The sequence below is a fragment of the Ascaphus truei genome, chromosome 3, assembly GCF_040206685.1.
Source record: "Ascaphus truei isolate aAscTru1 chromosome 3, aAscTru1.hap1, whole genome shotgun sequence".
NCBI lineage: Eukaryota > Metazoa > Chordata > Amphibia > Anura > Ascaphidae > Ascaphus > Ascaphus truei.
This window is the reverse complement of record NC_134485.1, coordinates 6,048,215-6,071,836: the sequence shown is the minus strand read 5'-3', so window position 1 is coordinate 6,071,836 and position 23,622 is coordinate 6,048,215. Positions and strand designations below refer to the sequence as shown.

General features: G+C 42.5%; 1 protein-coding gene across 1 annotated transcript; it reads left to right on the top strand.

Annotated features, from left to right (window-relative positions):
• Nucleotides 1–5,019: 5,019 nt before the first annotated feature.
• On the top strand, nt 5,020–22,597 carry LOC142490606 (vomeronasal type-2 receptor 26-like). Its single transcript, XM_075593023.1, has 3 exons — nt 5,020–5,028; nt 5,144–5,282; nt 21,531–22,597. The coding sequence occupies exons 1-3, from the start codon at nt 5,020–5,022 to the stop codon at nt 22,427–22,429; spliced, it is 1,047 nt and encodes a 348-aa protein (XP_075449138.1). The 3' UTR covers nt 22,430–22,597.
• The last annotated feature ends 1,025 nt before the right edge of the window (nt 22,598–23,622 follow it).

Here is a 23,622-nt window from a genome sequence, read left to right as displayed (position 1 = left end):
AAAAAGAGCCTGAATGGTGCTGCTTCGTTCGTGATGACACTTTTAAAATCTGGAAGCTTAGATGTTTCTTGCAGGAATCCTTAGGTGAATCTATTACATGATGGAACTCAGATGGAAGTGTTACATGAGGGGCTGCACAGATTTTTAAACCCTCCAAGTCCCATTCTGTACAGTCTGCAGCCAACTAATGCATGGGAACGAAATAACCCACCTATCATCAGGTTTTGCCAGTCTCTTACAGAACCTGGCAGAGAGCTTCAGTATAGCAACTGAGCATGTGCGAACCGCCATCTTCCCCCACTTGTCATGTGAGACTCCCTGCCAGCTCAGCTCTGGTGAATCGGGACCGAGAAGCCATTTGCCAGGAAGGCTTATTGAACTTCTCTACATTTTCTCCTCCCTGCTACAAAATGTTTAACACCTGCATCCTGGATGGCCTTTGAAGCTGATTCTTTGATGCACAGAGGCGGAGTAGCTTCCCCTGCTTCCTATGCATATGGATTTTTATCGATACTAAATACCTTCCTCTGAACAGTACTGGAATAAAAATATAAAATTGTTAAATAACATTTTCTTTTCCCCTTATACAGGAAAACCTTGTTACAATGTGCCTCAGATGTGCTAATTAAGCAGACAGAACCACACTGTCAGGTGACTTTTTAGGCCTATATAAACCCAGTCAGAACAGCTAGTCTGCTTGCAGCCCAAATCCAAGTGGCCCATTATAAGTGGCATGACTACTGAACAACTGAATTTAAAAGGAAGTTCAAAAGAAGTGATGAAGAAGTGGACACCCCCATTTGAACTACGCTGGAAAGGAGGATATCATCAATACCAGACTGCATCATTACTGCTGTGATGGTGCCTTTACCATTTATATTTGCTGTGACTTCACTTCTTCTCAAATTATGCACTTCTTTTTACCAGCCTCAGTATGTCTCTAACTCTAATCATATATCTCTATCTCTCCTTCCTTCACCACTTCTCAGTTCACATGAACTCCTTTCTTACCTGCGCCCTCTGAAACCACACAGCTATATCCCCTGCACTAAAAAACACCCCTACAAATCATCCTAACACATCCTTTTTCTATCCTGCTTCTCCTCCTTGCTTCTGGGGATATCTCTCCCAATCCTGTTCCCTGTCTTATTTTAACTTGCGCTCATCCTCGCCTTCCACATGCAACTTCTACGCCTGGTGTTAACCCCTCCAACCTCATACCCATCCCCTGCCACCCTCCCTCCTCTCTCCCTTTCTCCTGTGCCCTTTGGAATGCTCGCTCCCTCTCTAACAAGTTCCTCTCTGTGCATGACTTCTTTCTCTCTCACTCCCTGCTTCTCTTTCCTATAACTGAGACCTGGCTCACTCAGTCTGACTCTGCTCTGGAAGCTGCCCTCTCCTACGGTGGCCTTTCCTTCTCCCACACTCTGCGCCCTGATGGCAGGGGTGGAGGTGTGGGGCTCCTGCTCTCCTCTCTCTTCCGTTACCGAACTCTTCCAATTCCCCCCTCTCTTGCCTTTCCCTCCTTTGAGGTTCACACTGTCCAGATCTTCTCTCCTCTCCCTGTTCATGTGGCGGTCATCTATCGCCCACCTACCTCTACTCACCCCCCTTCTGCCTTTCTCTCTCACTTTGAATCCTGGCTCTCTTTCTTCCTCTCCTCAGACTCCCCTGTTCTTCTCCTTGGGGACTTCAATTGCCACATTGATGACCCCTCTCTCCCTTGGGCTTCCCGCTTTCTTTCTCTAACCTCTTCTTTTGGCCTTCAACAGTGGACTGCAGCCAGCACCCACAAGGATGGCCACTACTTAGACCTGGTTTTCACTAAGAACTTTTCTCTCTCCGATTTCGCCATTTCTCCTTTTCCTCTCTCTGACCATCATCTCATCTCATTCTCTCTATCTCGCTTCTCCCCTTCTCCACCTCCATCTACACCACGGTTCTGCAGAAACCTGCGCTCTATTCACTTACCTGACTTTGAGTCCACTTTACGCTCCTCCCTCTCCTCTCTCAGCTCTGCTACAGACCCCGACAACCTGGTCAGGAACTACAACTCTGTCTTGTCCTCCTCTCTTGATCTACATGCCCAATTTCTCTCTGCCACACTCGCCCTTCTAACCCTAGACCCTGGATAAATTCCCACACACGCATGCTGCGTTCCTCCACTCATTCCTCTGAACGCCTCTGGAGGAAGTCTCACACTCTCGCAGACTTCCTTCACTACAAATTTATGCTATCCTGTTTCAACTTTCCCCTCTCGCAAGCTAAACAAGCCTACTTTTCTGCACTAATCAACATGCACAAGTCTAACCCACGCCGACTGTTCTCTGTCTTTGATACTCTACTCAAACCACCCTCTGCTGCCTCTCCTTCCTCCATCTCCGCTCAGGACTTTGCTGACTATTTTAAGGAAAAGGTGGAATCCATACGTCAGAACATCCCCTCTGTTTCTTCTTCCCATCCTACACCTCTTCCTAACTCTTCTCCTGCCTTCCTTGACTCTTTTTCCACTGTCTCAGAGGAGGATGTGTCGCTGTTGATCGCCTCTTCTCCCTCTACCACTTTCCCTCTTGACACCATTCCCTCCCATCTCCTAAAACCTCTTGCTCCTACTATAATCCCTACGCTCACACACATTTTTAACTCCTCCCTCTGCTCTGGAACCTTTCCATCCTCCTTCAAACATGCAACAGTCATACCATTACTCAAAAACAGCAAGCTTGACCCTACCTGTCTTTCTAACTATCGACCTGTCTCCCTCCTGCCTTTTGCCTCTAAACTCCTTGAACGTCTTGTATTCTCTCGCTTGCTCCATTTTCTCAACACCTATTCTCTCCTAGACCCTCTACAATCTGGCTTCCGCGCTGCTCACTCCACAGAAACAGCCCTCACTAAAATAACTGCCGACCTCCATGCTGCCAAAGACAGAGGTAACTACACTCTTCTCATATTACTCGACCTCTCTGCAGCATTTGATACTGTGGATCACCCTCTTCTCCTTCACATTCTCCATACTCTTGGTATTCGGAACAAAGCTCTATCCTGGATCTCATCCTACCTCTCCCATCGTACTTTCAGTGTCTCTTCTGCTAACACCTCCTCCTCCTCTATTGAGCTCTCTGTGGGGGTACCCCAGGGCTCTGTCCTGGGACCTCTTCTCTTTTTCTCTGTACACACTCTCTCTAGGTGACCTAATAACATCTTTTGGATTTAAATATCACCTCTATGCTGACGACACACAGATATACTATTCAACACATGACCTTACACCTGCTATACAGACCAAAGTTTCTGAATGTCTCTCTGCTATATCATCCTGGATGGCCCTCCGTCGCCTTAAACTCAACATGGCTAAAACAGAGCTCCTCATACGTCCTCCCAAACCTGGCCCTACTACCTCCTTCCAAATTACTGTTGGAACTACAATCATTCACCCAGTAGCCCAAGCACGCTGCCTAGGGGTCACACTCGACTCCTCTCTCACATTCGCCCCTCACATTCAAAACATTTCTAAAAATTGTCGCTTTTCCTCCGCAATATAACAAAGATACGCCCTTTCCTCTGTTGCTCGACTGCTAAAACTCTGACTCAGGCCCTCATTCTCTCCCGTCTTGATTACTGTAACCTCCTGCTGTCCGGCCTTCCTGCCTCTCACCTGTCTCCCCTACAATCTATCCTAAATGCTGCTGCCAGAATCACTCTACTCTTTCCTAGATCTGTCTCAGCATTTCCCCTCCTGAAATCCCTCTCCTGGCTTCCAATCAAATCCCGCATCTCACACTCCATTCTTCTCCTCACTTTTAAAGCTTTACACTCTTCTGCCCCTCCTTACATCTCAGCCCTAATTTCTCGCTATGCACCATCCCGACTCTTGCGTTCTGCTCAAGGATGTCTTCTTTCTACCCCCTTTTTATCTAAAGCCCTCTCCCACCTTAAACCTTTTTCACTGACTGCCCCACACCTCTGGAATGCCCTTCCCCTCAGTACCCGACTAGCACCCTCTCTATCCACCTTTAAGACTCACCTTAAGACACACTTGCTTAAAGAAGCATACGCATAGCACTGTGAACATTCTGAACACATGATACATAAAGCTTGGCCCCCTGCAGATGCACTTACCAGAACTACCTCCTACTGTCTCTGTACGTTCTCCCTACCTACCAATTAGATATTAAGCTCCTTGGGGCAGGGACTCCTCTTCCTTAATGTTATGTTTATGTCTAAAGCACTTTTTCCCATGATCTGTTATTTATATTATCTGTTATTTATTCGATTACCACATGTATTACTACTGTGAAGCGCTATGTACATTAATAGCGCTATATAAATAAAGACATACATACATACATACATACATACATACAATAACCCATACCATTGAAGTATGATGTGATTCTCACCCCCTTAGCCCTGGTGGGAGACACACAGACCGTCCCCTACAATTACAGTATTACAGCCATCATTGAGTAGCAGAGCTGACATTCTACACTTTAACTTAAACCCCTATAACTCTCTTCACCTTATACCTGGTGAGAGATGTATGGAACCCCCATTGGGTTCTGGGGTTTGGGCATATGCCGAGAACCTTTAATGTAATTCAGTTCCCTGCCTGGTTTTACTGTCCTGGTTTGTGCTGAAGCAGGGGGATTTGTCGGTGAGCGGAAATCTGCTTTCTAGAGAGGATTTTATCCTGTGGTCTGTTTTGCTCATGTCCTCCGGAATCTGAGGGGATTCCTGAGTACATGTTTCGGGGTAACCCGCAACTCTTGCCCCCTTCTACCCAATCACACCCTGACAAAATTTTACTATAAAATCCCCCCTGAAACTCATGCCCTGCACATCTCCGCTGGTTAGCACTCCTGGAACAGTAAAAATACACCATATCTTCATTATACATGCAGTTACATGCCATGATTGGGTCAAAGAGCTGGCACTCACAATTCCCCAATATGGCTTAAGGGCACCCAGCCGGGCCAAATACCTTTATTAATGGCCTGGTTACCCCTTCCCCGTCACAACATGCATACAGTACGTTCATTTTATTAAATCCTCCAATATAAAAAGTAAATACAAGTAGACATCACCGCATTAAATATATGTAAGAATTCCTGTATATAAAACTGTTATTTTGTTCCTCTCTTAGGAAAGTTTCGGCCAGACTCCTCGGTCAGCGTGCAGTGAGAGCTGTTCTCCTGGATACAGGAAAGCTTCTCAGCAGGGACAGCCCGCCTGCTGCTATGTCTGTGTGCGATGTTCAGAAGGAGAGATCTCTAACACAACAGGTCAGTGCAAGTGACAGCCTCATACATTGAGAAATATATTACATACAGTATGAGAAGGATTCTTTTCATGCTGCGTCTTTCATTCAATGTTCTAGTATTTGTATTTTTTCTGGAGAAACACAGATTTTATGTAGGCTGTGATTCCTTTCTTTAATTACACTACAATTACAACTCTGTACACTATGATTTCCTCTATTAAAAACTATAATGCTGGTCCACTTAAAGGCATCACAACCTACATCAAATATACTGTATACTATTACATTTTGGGATCATGGAAAACTGCAACAATAATACATTATTCAGAAACGATATCCTGTGTACATTTATAGCTAGTGATTTTACTACAACAGCGACAGTAATTGTACAAAAATGTGTGAGCACTGTACAGTATCTTACTAGAAGATGACACTTTTTTAATTGACATTATAATATATTTTGAATATAAGCTTTTGAGAGCAATGCAGAACTAATCTACATAGTATTAGTAGGAAATGTAAGAAAAATAAACCATACAAAAATGTTCAAGGGCTTTGCTGATAAAGACCCGAACAATGGGTCATGGCAGCCAGTGGGGGTCTGTTCTTTAGACTGACTTCTCCCATGGAGAGATGTCCCACTGCCAGGGGATGCCGCGGTCAGTTCCGCGTCAGTTCAGTGTCAGCGGGAAGATTAGGTCGGGCTACATCTGTAGGTGAGACAGGTGAGAGGTACTAAAAAAAACCTGGATCCTGAGTCACAAACCTCCATTAACTCAATGCAAATAACGGGATGTTATAGTAATCATTAAAGGACATTATATTCTCTGATGTTAATGCATAACCAAAAAGCTAATTATATGCAAAAATAACAACCATTTATATCTCATTAGCATAGGCTTAATGTCATGTGAATTTAGCATGGCCTCACGTCATCTTTAAAGAAACATGACTCTTTTTAAGTACCGTTTATCTCTTACCTAAAGGTGACAATGCGCCCATGCAATATACTGTAGGTTTGCTGGAGAGGAGATAAATATAACATATTTAGCAAAGAAGAGTCTTGCTCTCTCCATCTCTCTCCCCTAAATAGTCAGGTTATATCCCTGTGCCGTTCTATAACAAAGCTCCTTGGATAGAGTACAGTAGGTGTTGTTAAAGGGATCAGGCTATATTGACACTCACGAGTGCTGGAACTGCTCACTTGAGCGCAAGACAGCATCTCTGTTTCTATTGCACTCACCCTGTCAGCAGCTTGGTGGACACAGTTCATTTCATGTGCTTTCTACCGGATGGCAATTGAATTTGAACACAAGACTGTGCTTCTATAAGCACACTGATTTCTCACATTTCAGACTCCATTTTTAGCTGCTGCAACACTTCCACCTGGTTACATACTGTATGGATGAAGCAATTTTTAACAATACCAATGAGATATTATGTGAAGATACAGCAGATCTTAAGATGCATTTTGCTCGGTTGGAGAAATGTTTGTTACACCGTCAGAGAATATGGTGGGACATTATTACTATGGAGAACTACAACAGAGTCAAACGCATACCAAGGGGCTTGCGCCTCACCAAGACACCTTCCTTTGGGTTTGATAAAGGGGACTTTGAGTGACAATGGTGCCTCATTCTTGATGAATGTTCATTTAAATTAATGGACCCTATCATTCATCATACAGTAAATCACAAGAAAACAAATGTGTAGCTAAACAAGTGACAGAATTACAAAAGAAATTACAGGTCTTTGCTCATATGAAAAACTTTAAGGAATTAGATTCCAAAGTAGCGAGCAAGCTCAACAAGCAAGAGAAGATCATAATGATCACTAAACAGATTAAATTTGAGCGATATAAAGCCGATTATGAATCTCAACAGATTTACATCTGGCAAAAATTGACATTCAAGAACAGAGGAAAACCTAGCAAACCTAAGAAATCTAATAAAGATTCCGGGGGTAATAAGTCTATTCTCAAAACAACTAAAGATAGTGATCAAACACCGCATGCAGTTTCTTTCTCTTTTTCCGAGAGTGAATTTTATACATCATCTGGGGAAGAAAACATCATACCTAGTGTGATGACTCACTCCAGTAGAACGGACAGTCACAAGTCCTCAAAAAATGAGGAAAGACAAGAAGAGGCAAGAGAAAGAACCCACAGCGGGATGGCATCAAAGAGATTGAAAACGTAGACATTGGGAGTAGTAATGTGATTAACATTTCCAAACACGAATTCACAAAGGCGGAGTTGTCCGTCTTACATCTTGGACTATCATTTGCACCCAATAGGCATTTTAACCTCTTTTTTACCATGGTTGACGTTTATAGATTTACAGTGGCGACACCCTTTATTCTAACTCGGCTAGCTCCGCGAATTTCAGATTATCCCGGTTATGTGCGGTTTTGTGTCGTTTTCGCCCGGAGGGAATTGCGTTATTTTCGCGCCCGTGATTTAAGCATTTTATTCTCGCTGTCTGCAATACTGCAATGCCGTGTAAAAACTCATGGGGGCATTTGCGAGCTGTTGTCTTTGAAGTCTAATACCTTCAGCTCATTCTGACTTAGCCGCGCTGGTTTGAAACGGCTTTCTCCGCCATTACGGTCAATGATAGGACCCTCCTCGCCGGCGTGACCCTTTCTCGTTGCCATTACTGGTCGGACCCTGTTGGGGTCAAGTGAGAGGGTTCCTAACATCTATGGGCAAAATTAATTTTATTTCTAGGTGCCCTAGAACAGAAGTTCCCACACCAATTGGCCGTGAACTTGACCGAGGCCCTAGTTCCCACGCCAATTGCGCGATTACCCTGACTCCGTTCTGTTGCCACGAGAGGGTCGCTATTTGCCATGCAATCCTGCCTGAACTAGGACTACATGGTGACCGAATCTGAGCCCTCTAGGTTGAACAGAACCGGAGTTATGGTTCCAGATTTCTGCTCATTCTGACATAGCTGTTTCAAAGCAGCGCGGCTTTCTCCGCCATTACGGTCAATGATAGGACCCTCCTCACCGGCGTGACCCTTTCTCGTTGCCATTACTGGTCGGACCCTTTTGGGGTCAAGTGAGGGGTTTCCTAACATCTATAGGCAAAATGAATTTTGTTTCTAGGTGCCCTAGAACAGAAGTTCCCACGCCAATTGCCCTAGTTCCCACGCCAATTGCGCGATCATTGCTCTTTTTTGACAATGTTGACGATCTTGTGGCTTTGCGGTCCGGCAGTAAAAAAACAGTGCAGGAAGCCTCGACATTTGTTACACTGTCAAAGGAGCAAATGGAAACAATGGAAGACAAATCAACATGTCCTTTTATTGGTGGAGTCAGTACAAAAACATTTATTTACAAATACTGTACAATGTTGAAACATTTTAAGTGCACAGCAATTCAAAACATCAACAGGTGTAGGGTTTACTGCTACAGTACATGTGTGAAAACATTTGTCAGTCAGTATGGTTTACAGTCACATGTTTTAAATACAATACAGTACATTCTTTAATATCTTTAAAATATAAATATATAAATATATAAATATAATTTAAAATAATCCGTTCTGTGGGTCTGAGCGGGTTGAAATTGCACCAGTACAGTCCTAGAGGGCAGCAAACAGGGCAGGTTTTCAGGGCAACCTTGAAAACCGTGCCTGTTTGCGGCCCTCAGGGACTGGAGTCGTGCATGTCCTGTGTAAAAAAACACATAACAACGCTTTGCTCATTTTCTGCAGTTACTGTAGTCATTGTGTTTTTAATCCGTCCCTAGCCAAGTGTCAATCGGCTGACTGCGCCTGCGTGTACTCTAATCCTTTTAGAGAAATCCTTTTAGAGATGGGAGCTTGCTGCTTACAGCGCATGAGTCACCCTACCCTACCAATCCCCTCTCTCCACAGAGTCGTTAATCTTCTGAATATTGCCATTGTGTTCTTAATCCGTCCATAGCCAAGCTACAAAGCCCTCAGTGCGCCTGCGTGTAATCACACCATCCCCCCCCCCAACCCTTAGAGGCTTTGTTTACGGTAACGCTTTGGAAAATCCCCTCTCGAATTTGAAATGTAAATCTGATGTGCACAGCATTGTGAGAATTGAGAGTAAAAAAAACATTAACTGATTCATGTTGTTTTGTCATTCATTCTTATACTGTCGGGGGGGGGTGTGGTTGTTGTCAATGATTACGATAACCAGGAATGTGAATAAATATTTATTATATTTCATCAGGGAAAAAAAAATACAAAGATAAAAATAATCATGAATAATACATACTGCAGCCTTTATTAAATTCTTCTGGCAGATTGAAATCGGAGAATCATTTACAAAACATTTGTAAAACATGGAGATACATGAAAAATGGACATTTATATGAATATTAATTAAATATATATATATATATATATATAAAATCTACTGTTTGTTTTTGGTGCCTGAGGCACAGGGAGTTAAAGTGACTTGCTTTTTATGTACTGTATTTGGGGGTTGTATTTGGGGGTTTATTCATCAAATTATTATGATGAACTGCCTTTTGAAATTACAGTACTGTTAACTATTTTAGCCACACACCTCCAGAGTCATTCATTTTCTGCAGTTACTGTAGTCATTGTGTTTTTAATCCGTCCCTAGCCAAGCGTCAATCGGCTGACTGCGCCTGCGTGTACTCTAATCCTTTTAGAGATGGGAGCTTGCTGCTTACAGCGCATGAGTCACCCTACCCTACCAACCCCCTCTCTCGACAGAGTCGTTAATCTTCTGAATATTGCCATTGTGTTCTTAATCCGTCCATAGCCGAGCTACAAAGCCTCAGTGCGCCTGCATGTAATCACACCATGCCCCCCCCCCCAACCCTTAGAGGCTTTGTTTACGGTAACGCTTTGGAAAATCCCCTCTCGAATTTGAAATGTAAATCTGATGTGCCCAGCATTGTGAGAATTGAGAGTAAAAAAACCATTAACTGATTCATGTTGTTTTGTCATTCATTCTTATACTGTCGGGGGGGGGGGTGGTTGTTGTCAATGATTATGATTAGCAGGAAAGTGAATAAATATGTATTTTATTTTGTCAGGACCCAAAACATACAAATATAAAAATAATCATGAATAATACATAATGCAGTCTTTATTAAGTTCTTTTGCCAGATGGAAATTGGATAACCATTTAGAAAACATTTGTAAAACATGGGGAAACATGAATAATGCACATTTATAAGAATATTATTTAATAATATATACTGTAATGTACTGTATAATATATATACTGTATACTGTATATACTGTATAGTAATATTATTTTTTCCGTCTTTATCTTTTCCTCATTCTGTCTACAGAACAGTAGTTCATTGAGAGAGGAGAGGTTTTGTGTACATCATTACTGCTGTTTATAAACTGTACATTTTACTGTACAAACAGATTAGACTGGACACAAACCGCTGGTATAGAGATCAGTTCACGTACAGCATCAGCGTATCGTATCGTGGGTGAAGCAACGTAAATTTTTTAATGTTTTTTAATGTTACGTTGCTTCACCCAAAGCTGTCCTAGTCTCCTATCATGTAATACTGTCAAATAGGCACGATACGCTGATGCTGTACGAGCACTGATCTCTATACCAGCGGCGCGGTCTTGCAGACGGCTGCTACCACATGACCAAGGTCACGCGTCTATACAGTTGGCATACCGCCAGTTTAAGTGACTATCAGACCGGCGAATTACATTAGTACTGTCCGCCCTAGCCCTACTATTCAGGTGTAGTGCGGACTCTACATAAGTACTGGTTTTGGAACCAGCGGCGACTACAATCATGTGATCAATATCGCACGCATCAGCAGAAGATATATCGCCTTAACATACAACCACTCTACTAATCTACCATACTTGCTTGATTAGTCTAAGTATTATATGTACTAATAAAGACACTGCCTTAATGATGTAACAACTATATGTGTATTAATACATGGGCACTTTGGATACATTGGGCCACTATTTGACATCAGCTGCTCACATGGTCATAAATCAGTTAGTACATCTAGCAACTATATCACCATGATAAACACTTGGAATTAGCAGTAGACATAGGGACAATCCTGAATGCACTGGATAAAGCTACATTCAAATGTATATTTAGTCATAACTGATATTAGACAAAAAGCCCTCATATATATGGTATGGGATGCAGTGGTACTCTGAGTTGTTCTTTTGGTTTTGAACATTATGGTCCATACATCTGTATCATCATACTGGCCTTACGTTATTCACTATGCAACGCATATACATATGCCATTAAGAATAAATTAATTATATCTGGGCGTATATATGTCTACACTTATTCCATCATTAGATATGACCATACCTTATCACAACAGCAATAGCAGCGTATTTAACACTATCTCAGTTCCCACCCCATGCTAGATACCACATATATCCACTCTGAACTTTCATGTTATAGCAGAGGGATATAGCAGGTATATTTATATACAAACTTAGCCATTGATGTATCGCCTCTTATCAACATAAGGTGTCTATAAAGGTATATTAATACCTCACCCAGGAATTTCCTAAGAGGCAATACAACTAGCAAGAGGGGAATATAAGAAGAGTCACAGACACTCTTTCTGCCGTATTTGACTTTATTTGATTGGACTTGATTTCATGTTACACTGGAGAAACTAAGAGCTTCTGGGTTTTTAAACATTTTATTAGGATTAAAAGAAAAATATTTATGTTGTATGTCTAGCGCACCATAGGACCAGGATTTAATTCAACTCAGGCCTGCGGTGCGCCTTAGTGGGGATCTTTTGTCGTGTGTTCTTCACACACATATCCCTTTCTGTCTATGGTCTTATCCCTGGCAGCACGCGACCTACGCCACTCACTGGTATAAGAGTTTTGAGCGAGGTCACTCATTCAATTTCATTACTCTGACTATCTGGAAAGAAAAAATCTGTGCCATACTTCCCTGTATCATACTGTACTTACAATACTACAGCACAGTACTACTTTCCTGATGCTTGCCCATTACGCGTGATGACAATGGGCAACACAGTGGCAATATGGTCTATATATTTATTGCAGCGTTCCACGGTGAGTACATCGTTCCAAAAACTCATTATGCCTTTCAACAACTCGTCCTTTTTGGAGCGTTTCGCCACTTTCCGGATATGGTCCTTCAGCTGATGCCAGACAATTTCGATCGGATTGAAGTCTGGCGATCTGTCATTGGAAAAAAGGACAATTGGTTTAAGAGCTAAAAACAGTGGGGAACAAAAATGGGACACGGTTTACTGCACTTACACCGCTGGTGTCTTCACCCAGTTGATGCCGCGCTCAAGGATATGCGCCGTTGACGCGGTGTGCTTCGGATCGTTGTCTTGGTAGAAGCGGTGACCATTGGGGAACTCGCGTGTGATGTATTGCACTATCTTGGGCACAATGTTGTCTTGGAAGAAAGCTTTATTCATGATTCCTATAGCAAGAAAAGAAAAGTGCTCAAAAAACTGCACAATAGTACAGTACAGTGCATACAGTAAGGCAACACTAGTAAAGTACAGTGCATTAGGCGACATTATATTTGATAAATTTTACCTTCAAAGATGACAATGCAACCCGGTCCACGCCTAGAGATGGCACCCCACACATGCAGCTTCACAGGGTGTTTTGGCCGCGGCTTCAAAGATATGCGGCCTTTTTTGTGGAATGCAAAGCTTGCAAATCTCTCCAGCGACACAGTAGACTCATCAGTGAAGATGCAATCCTGGAAAGTCTCCCCACTGTCGATCCATGCCTGGGCCTTGACCACTCTTTTGATTTTGTTTGCGTCCCTTATCATGGGGTATGCTCTGTAATGACAAGGAATAAAAAAATTTAGCGGCACAGTGCAGTACAGTACAGTTTGCTAAACAACACTTTTAGCTCCTGTACTGTCCACTACTAACCTCACACGTCCATATTTCCATCCAATGCTGCGTCTCATCTTCTTTATGCTGCTCTCGGATACAGTCAGATTGTGCTTTTCCTGCAGAGTGTTTTTAACCCTTAATGCACTCCTCTCATCATTCTCCTCACTTATTTTGTCCACCAGAAGAGTTGTCTCCCTACAATGTAAAGAAAATATATTGTTTTATTAATATACAGCAATATAAAATGTATATAAATATAATGTTGTACGATGAATATAAATATACAAAAAATGTATACTGTTGTAATATAAATATAAATATACAAAATATGTATACTGTTGTAATATAAATATAAATATACAAAATATATATACTGTTGTAATATAAATATAAATATACAAAATATATATACTGTTGTAATATAAATATAAATATACATCCTATATATACCGTTGTACGATAAATATAAATATACAAAAAATGTATACTGTTGTACTATAAATATACAAAATATATATACTGTTGTAATATAAATATAAATATACAAAATATATATACTGTTGTAATATAAATATAAATATACATCCTATTTATACCGTTGTACGATAAATCTAAAAATACAAAAAATGTATACTGTTGTACTATAAATATAAATATACAAAATATATATAACTGTACTGTTATAATATAAATCAACAGAAATAAAAACAGTATTAGATACAGAACTGTACTGTGGATGTACTGTACTGTATGAACAGTACAGTACAGTACGTACAGTTTTCTATATATTTTTTTGTTAAGTTTTATAAATATACTTACGCGTTAGTTACCCTTGGTGCCCTTTTGCGGTCTCTGTTTTTTCCGTATGCATGATAGCACACGGTGGTTGCTGGCACAATGATGATAGAAGTATCTAACCAGCGTTGGATAGCAGCAATTCATTGTCCGCTCGTGTACATCTCCTTAATTCGCATGCTGAGATCCTTCGAAATCTTTTTAACAGGCATTGCTGCGAGTAGAAAGAAATACAAACACAAGAATGTATATTCGATGTTTAGTCGATGTGTATTCTATGTGCAGTTAATACACAAAATGGATGGTGTATTTATACGGTAATGACTCACATTAGAGTACGCCCACTTTCAACACCTGTACCTGGTCGCCATGCATAAAATGTTACACACTTTGCATACTGTAGCCCACCACTCAATGATCTTTGTCTGAACTTGCCCTTGTCCAGATACTGCATTGTGCCACCTGCTTCCATGGAGCAACCCCGACTCTATGGACACAGGAACCCTCTCGCCTCTGCCGTGCCTGTCAAGCTGAAAAAGCGAAAGGCGGTTGCCGTTTCCACGCCAAAGCGACAGGCTAAGGCCAATAAAGAAAACCTTCTGCTGACCCCAAAGGCTAAGGGTTTTCTTAGACGTAAGCCTCATTATGTGAAGAAGATATACGGTTATGTACTCTCGACGCAAAATGAATGGGAGCCAACCCATCGAACCCGCAGACCACTTCCTCACATATGCTTCGACGACTCTGCTGTAGCTGTCCCGGAAATCTTCAGCCCGTCTTCTCCACCCCCATCTTCTCCAGTTCCATCCGACGATGCCGCCGCCTCTGAAATCCACTGGTCACTGTCTCCTTTGCTCTTGGACGACTCTGCTTCTCGCCCAGAAATCCAAAGGTCACTTTCTCCATCCCTCTTCGACGACGCTGCCGCTTCTCCTCTACCGGATATCCACAGGTAACCTCCTCCACTCTTCCTTGATGTCGATGCCGCTTCTGTCCATGGAACCCCCATCTCATCCTCCGTTGCACCCATCCCCCCAGATGTCCAGACGCCATGCACAAGAAGCAGCTCATTAGACCGGATGCTGAATGGGATAAGTGTGGATCTCCCCGGGAATTCTATTGTGCTGGCAAAGATAGATCTGCTTCTGGAGACCATGTTAAATGTGGAGCAACGGATGCTACAAATGGATCAACAGATGGATCGATGGATGGAGAAGATAGAGGCTGACATAGCGGGCATACATTATTTGTTCGGTGCTAATGCCCCTGTTTCCCCAATGCTGGAGCAGGGGGGTGACATGGATGTGATGAATGGGACCTTCGACCCCCTTCCATCACCAAGCGCACCCCTCCACCAGAAGATGTAGTGTACATGTATGCCATTGAGGAGGACATGATAACCCCGTCAAGACCACGCCAGGAGACAACACGGCGACCACAACCGGAGGAAAGCTTCCTCCCAGACAACCTACCATCGCCCGTCGCCTCAAGCACACCCGCTCCCAAAAGACCTACACCCGCTCGCATCGATACGGTGCCTGACATCACCCTGTGCGATCTGCCACCGAAGCTCAGGGAGACGTATAGGGTGAAGAGTGCTGGTGCACCCCACAAGTATGCCTTGTTCATTTTTAAGCACCATGTTCCCTACTCGTTGTACTGCGAGTGGGCCTTCAAAGTGAACTACAATGGGAATCGCGTCAAAAAGGCGCTTCCTGTCAATTTAAGGAAAAATTTTGTGGATGAAATGCGGCACTTTTATCCAATTACAGATCCTGTAATTAAAGGCGTTCGGGACTGCATTAATGGCGTTTTGCGCCATGCATGGAATCGGCCATGGATGGACAATGTGGAGGACTTTATGTGAGACCATACTGTTGTGGTGAACTGTATTGTACTGTACATGTTTTGCCCTACTGTACCTGCTGTACTTAAACAAAGGAAATGTTGTTGTGTGTTTTTTTACACAGGACATGCACGACTCCAGTCCCTGGGGGCCGAAAACAGGCACGGTTTTCAAGGTTGCCCTGAAAACCTGCCCTGTTTTCTGCCCTCTAGGACTGTACTGTCGATTTTTTGAATTGCTGTGCACTTAAAATGTTTCAACATTGTACAGTATTTGTAAATAAATGTTTTTGTACTGACTCCACCAATAAAAGGACATGTTGATATGTCTTACATTGTTTCCATTTGCTCCTTTGACAGTGTAGCAAATGTCGAGGCTTACTGCACTATTTTTTTACTGCCAGACCGCAAAGCCGCAAGATCGGCAACATTGTCAAAAAAGAGCAATGATCGCGCAATTGGAGTGGGAACTAGGTCAATTGGCGTGGGAACTTCTGTTCTAGGGCACCTAGAAATAAAATTTAACATTGTATTTGTAAATAAATGTTTTTGAACTGACAGCACCAATAAAAGAACATGTTGATTTGTCTTACTGTACTGTACTGTGCATTGTTTTCATTTGCTCCTTTGATAGTACTGTATAACAAAAGACAGTGTTTCTAGAATGTCGAGGCTTGCTGCACTGTTTTTTTACTGCCTGATCGCGCAATTGGCGTGGGAACTAGGGCAATTGGCGTGGGAACTAGGGCAATTGGCGTGGGAACTTCTGTTCTAGGGCACCTAGAGATAAAATTCTTTTTGCCCCTACATGTTAGGAACGCCCTCACTTCACCACAACAGGGTCCGACCAGTAATGGTGGCGAGAAAGGGTCACGCCGGCGAGGAGGGTCCTATCATTGACTGTAATGGCGGAGAAAGCCAGGCTGCTTTGAAACGGCTAAGTCAGAATGAGCAGAAACCTGGAACCCATAACTCCGGTTCTGTTCAACCTAGAGGGCTCAGATTCGGTCACCATGTAGTCCTAGTTCATGCAGGATTGCATGGCAAATAGCGACCCTCTCATGACAACAGAACGGAGTCAGGGTAATCGCGCATTTGGCTTGGGAACTAGGGCCTCGGTCAAGTTCACAGCCAAATGGCGTGGGAACTTCTGTTCTAGCGCACCTAGAAATAACATTCATTTTGCCCATAGATGTTAGGAACCTGGCACTGTATACTGTAGATGTAATGTAAATTATTCTGTACATGTAGAATAAATGCATAGTTTTATTTTTTCGGGTCTTTTACACAGTATAATGTACGGCTGGAACCAGGGGAAAAAACTGTAGACGTGGGGTTTTAAATCCGATTCAGCAATGTGCAGGCATTGTCACACAACGCGATATTATCCATCGAAATCCCCCCATTAGCCTTTTCTTTTCTGAGGAAAAACAAAAAGAAAAGTTTTAATGTACAGTAATGGTCAGCCCCCTATAGAAGTACCCAGCCAGCCCCACCAATAATTTTCTCCTGTTCGCATGCGCCTAGCACTCCACCAATTGTTCAGTATCTGCAGTACAGTACTGTAGAAGCCGCTCAGCCAATGATATTGCTTACAGGAGAATCGCTTGACTTTGGAATCGCACCGATATTTATACAGTATTGTCAAAATAAAAAAAAACACAGAAAATAATACGGCAACAATATTCACCATAGTATTTCCCATTCAGCTGGTTCCGGTCCACTGCCAGTCCAGCTTTCTTGATCATCCACGTCGATAGTTTGCTGCGGGACTAGTCCACCTGTAGTCAGCTGGTGAGGCTGGAAATCGCTTAGGTACATGCAAGCTTCATCAAAACAGCACGCAAAATACGGCTCAGCCTCAGGCTCAGCCTCAGGGTTGTCACTCATGGCGGGACCATCATTGGAAGCCGGTGCTGGTGCATTGCTTGGCAGCGACTGTCGCTTCTTAGTTGGTTTTAACACGACCCTTTGCCTTTTGCCGCCTTCATGATCATAGATACCGGAAAAATCCGGTGATACACACCAATACCCTCCAACAAATTGTGGCTCAATAAGATGAAAACAGGGATTGCTACATAACCTTTTCCTTACTGCACGCTTCCACGTATGAGGAGTTGGCGAAAATTTGTAAAAGTCATAGTTTTCGATAAAATACTGATAAATTTGAACAACTGTTGACATCTTATCTTCTGTTGCCTTAATCGCGACCCATATCAAATACGCGTAACTTCTGTCGGGTTTTTGGAAAGCGGGCTGCACTTGAACATTCATGGCGGGCGGGTCTCTGGAGAATACTGTAACCGAAACTGGTCTTTGTCTTTCTTTAATATGAAAAGCCTAAACTGATACATTTTTGCAAACTCTTCCTTCAGTCTCAAGGCCAAGTTACAGTACAATGGCACACTGTGGTACAGTATCTTTTTTAAACGAAACACCTGCAAGCCGACACATTACTGAAGCGCATGCGCATTACAATTCATGAATATCTGCCATCTTGCGGACACGCGAAGCATTGCAGCCTATTAAATCTAAACCATTATCAATAAACCCATCAACCGCGCGTCAGCCGGGCATGACCTGTGGCTGGGAACGCAAAATGAACGCGGCATGCGCCAGGTGAAGAGTGTCGCATTCCAGGAACAAGCCAGGTAAAAAACGGTGATTTGTTAGAATAAAAGCTGCCGCAGCAGTATACGCAAACTAACTCAAACGTTTTTTTTCCACCAAGGTTGAGAATAGGGGTCCTTCTAATTTTGGGGATGCTTTACTACCAGTATTTGATGTTATCTCTAATACTTCTATTCCCTTAGGGTTTCAAGACCTTTGTTACCGTCAGGATTTGACAGATCTCTACAATGAAAACAACACTGTGACTGATGACCCCATGGAATTCCTGGGGAGCATCAACTCAGGTTTCAAGAGGAAATCAATTTTTTATCCCACTTATATGAAAGGGCAGTTCATAGACACCTTTCAAAAAGCGGTAGAAAGAGATCTGTCACTCCTAGCCAGGGACATAGGAGATAGTCTAGTTTTCATTGATCTCATAAAGACAATTTGACTCTTGACCAGAGGGCAACAATTAAGTCACTATCAGATAATGATCTTATCTTAATCAAAAAAGTCGACAAAGGGGGCGCAACGGTGGTCTTAGATAGAGACTATTATGTCCTGGAGGCACGAAGGCAACTTGGAGACCCAGAGGCCTATGTCACCCTAGACGCTGATCCCACTTCCTGTTTCCGCAAGGAATTTGCAGGGTTGATGGAGGAAGGTGAGATTCTACAAGTTCTCACACCCTCTGAGTGAGATTTCCTCATCACTCCAGATCCTATCACTCCCATTTTTCATCCCCATCCTAAAATTCACAAAACACTCTTTGCACCCCCAGGTAGACCCATTATTTCCAGCATTGGTTCCCTGGGTGAACACCTCTCACAATATATTGATCACTTCCTTCAACCTTTAGTACACAATTTACCTTCACTTATCATTGACACCAAACATGTTTTATCACTGCTTGCACATTTTAGTTGGCACACATCCTACATCTGGGTCACCCTGGATGTAGCTTCCTTCTATGACAACATCAATCATGATCACGGCCTCACTGCAGTTGAGTTTTTTCTCGATGCTCATTCTTCACTTTCTCCAGCACACATTGCATTTTTACTTGATAGCATCCGTTTTTCACTCACACATAATTATTTTCTTTTCGATCAACAGTTTTATCTCCAAACACGTGTTTGGAGATACAAAGCCATTCAGGCACAATATAGCATTTTACAAGCGATATATTGATGACCTGCTTATGGTCTGGAGTGGTGGGGAGAATGAGCTTTTCAAATTCTTTGACTATCTGGCAGATAATAAACTTAACCTCAGATTTACGCATAATTACCATATGCATGGCATACAGTTTCTTGATCTAAACCTTTATGTGGATAATGAGAAAAAAGTACAATCTGACATATTTAGGAAAGATAATGCCAGAAACAAATTGTTACATGCAAAGAGTTGCCATTCCCCCCCTCTGTTCAAGGGTATCCCATAGGGCCAGTTCCTGTGTTTACGCAGGAATTGTTCCTCTCTGGAGGACTTTGTTCAGAAGACAGATGAAATGAGGGGAAGATTTTTGTCTAGGGGCAACGCTAATGAGGATCTAGACAAGGCCTTTGAAGCAGCCCTTAACACTGACAGGGATTCCTTGATCAGTATGGATAGGAGGTATTCAAGGCAAACTAAGTCCACTGAAAGTACCGATGCGCCTTACTTTATTACAGGATATAGTTTCAGGTCGAGGACCCCCTACTTCAGGAGATACAGGCCCCATTATGGGGTGCCGGTATCCCCTGCAGAATTTCAATGTCCCGGTCATGTGACGCGAATGCTTGAAAGTGCAGGGGATACCGGCACCCCATTACGGGGCCTGTATCTCCTTAAGTAGGGGGTCCTCGGACCTGAAACCAATGCGGTTCAGCACCGGAGACCCCCTGCAAATCTACACTATGAAAAACATGTATATTAAAAAAAGATTTAACAAACATCAAACCACGACCCACCCCATCCCCTCCCCCTCCGCCCTAACACATTCAGTACAATAATGTGCAAAATAACTATTATCCAGATATGGATAATAGATTATTTTCCCATTATTAAACACTGCATTAGCATACCTAAATAAAGTAAATAAAAACAGTAGCCAGCTAATCCAATGAATACAAGCAGTAACAACATCAACAATGAATTAATTAAACCATTAACCAATGAAACCAATTAATTCCTAAACCAACTCAAAATGAATAGTAACACTAACCAATCAAACCAATGAATTACTACAAAATTAATGAATGTAAACATTAAAAGACAAAGAAATCAATTCAAACAATATCTGAAATAACCATAAAATGCATTAGCTAACATAATACAACATTAATTACAAACGAACACCAATCGCAAACATTTTATTACCATTAAGCAGGAAAAAACAAACAATCACATCCACATAAGAAATTGAAATTTAAAAAAAACAACAGCAATACCAAGCCACAAATGCCCCCCAAATATTGTCATAATAATGTATTATTCCCTTGGAGATTCACGCGAGGTCAGCCGGGGACATCCGCCTGCCTGTTGTATGGGTGTTGCGCACTCAAAAATGTAAACAAAGAAATTTTTCAAAGTCCAGCTTTTTTATCACCTGCCTTGAGCTGGCGATCTTTTTTGAACGCAACTTTCGCATACGATAACTTTGCGTAGCTTAGTGAATCCCAGAGAAGGGCAGAATTCAACGCAAAAAGGTTATCGTACGAGCAAAGTTGGACTCTGAAAAATTTCCAGGAAAAAGTCAGTTTAAGAGCGCAAAGTGCCTGTTTGCGTGGGTTAGTGCATCGTGTTCGGCGGAACATCACGTTCTAAGAGCACTTTGCGCTCTTAAAACAGCTTAACGAAGCTTAGTGCATAGCCCCCTATGTATGTAAACTAATGCACTGAGCCATTTAGATGCAATATCAGAAGGAAATCAATGACAGAAGCTGCAGTGAAGCTAGTTACTCAAGAGACATTGGAAGCCGTAGAGGAACATGAACCAAATTTGCTGTCTGTAGTAGCGTTCTTTAGAACAATATTATGGGGGATTATGTGGGTGAAATTACAGGTAAAGGTGACCTTAGTGTATTGTGTATATTATTTTACTACAAAGCATTGTGTACACAGTTTACTGTATAAAAATGTTAATGTTGATTTTCTGCAGATGCTGAAAATTGTGTGAAGTGCCCTGAAGATCAGTGGTCCAATGAGAAGAGAGACATGTGTATCCCAAGAACTATAGAGTTTCTTTCACATGAGGATCCCCTAGGAGGTTCTTTAACTTCTCTTTCCATTATATTCTGCATAATCACTTCTTCAGTGCTGGGAATCTTCATAAAAAATCATAAGACACCTCTAATTAAAGCCAATAACCGAAACCTCAGCTACATCCTCCTCCTCTCCCTCATGTTGTCCTTCCTCTGTTCCTTGTTATTCATCGGACGTCCTGTGAAGGTGACCTGCCTGCTCAGACAAGCTGCCTTTGGGATTATTTTTACAGTGTCAGTCTCTTCTGTTCTGGCAAAATCCGTCACTGTTGTCATCGCCTTCAATGCCACAAAGCCTGGAAGCAAAATAAAGAAATGGGTGGGGAGCAGAGTAACCATCTGCCTGGTCCTTCTCTGCTCAATGGGGGAGGTTGTGATATGCATGGTGTGGCTGGTTCACTCTCCCCCATTCCCAGACTATGACACACAATCTGACACTGGGAAGATGATATTACAATGCAACGAAGGGTCTGACACTGCATTCTACATTGCGATTGGTTACATGGGATTCTTGTCCGTGTTAAGTTTCATTGTTGCTTTCCTAGTTAGGAAGTTACCTGCCAGTTTCAATGAGGCCCAGCTGATCACTTTCAGCATGCTGGTGTTCTGCAGTGTTTGGGTCTCCTTCCTCCCAGCGTACCTGAGCACCAAGGGCAGAAACACGGTGGCTGTGGAGATATTCGCTATCCTGGCTTCCAGTGCAGGACTTCTGGGCTGTATATTCATTCCCAAGTGTTACATTATCCTGCTCAGGCCTGAGCTGAACACCAGGGAACATGTCATTGGGAAACACTGACATATTTCTTACTCTCAAAATATGCTGTGAGGCTGTTTGTCTGTGTCAGTGCCGCCCTTTCTAAATGAATGGAGCACTAACACAGAGAAGCAGCTTCACAGCATATCAGATAAGGCACTTTGTGTCCATAATAATATTACATTATGTGCACCCTTTCCTTTCCAGTAATGCAGCTGGGCAAATATGGGATATAATATACTGTAATAAAGATTTATTATTAACCAATGTGCATGTGATTAACTTACAGTATGTCTATGGGGAGGGCAGTGATGCTGAATAACACTGGTTGCAGCAAAGAAGAAGGGTTGGGAAAGAAATATGTTGGTGAAAAGAGGTGTAGTGAGATGATCAGGATGGAGTGCAAGAAGAAGTGGCAGCATAAGTAGCACTCAGCAACAGCACATAGTTCTGCAATGCAAGTAACACTTGTATACAACTGCATAAAGATTACAAGGACAACACTCCCAACTGTTTAAGTTATCAAACTCATCAAACTAATACTCACAATAGTCTAGAAGTTACTTTCTCCTGTTCCTTTCTGCACTTCCTACTCTTAGATGAGTCTGATCGTGTGACGTGTTTCAGTTAAGTTTCTATGAGCTTGTAGGAACATGCTATGTGGAATAGCAATAAGTTTCTTACATCTAACATTGTTACAGATGCAGCGGACGTTATTTTAAGGAATATCTGGGTACACCCGTGTTGCGTCGCGAGATGGTCAGTTGCAGACTAATGGCCCGCCGGAGTAACACAGCAGGGGATCTCGGGCATATCTCGGAATTCCATTTCGAAATTCCTTAAAATAACGGCCGTTGCATCTGTATGTGGAAGAGATTCATGTAAACACAGATGGACCATGATTTATGTATAATTTGCCCTGAATAGTGTGCACCTCATGTGCAGCCTCACCTTGCTCCTCACCGCAGTGAGCCGCATGGACCTTGTTTGTGTTCAGACAGAATTATCATTTGTGTTTCTGCAGTTCAGTATATGTCCAGCAGGTGGCACACTGAATAGCTTTACCTATGATACGCTGAGTGGTACAACGCAGTCTGTGCAGGTGTCTTAGGAGAAGATAAATGTGCAGATGTGTCTATGTTTAATGACCTTGGACAGTGCTGTACATATCTACTGTTTCAGTTTCACACTTAATTAAAAAAAACACTATGCATTTATGGAATCTGTGTCATAAC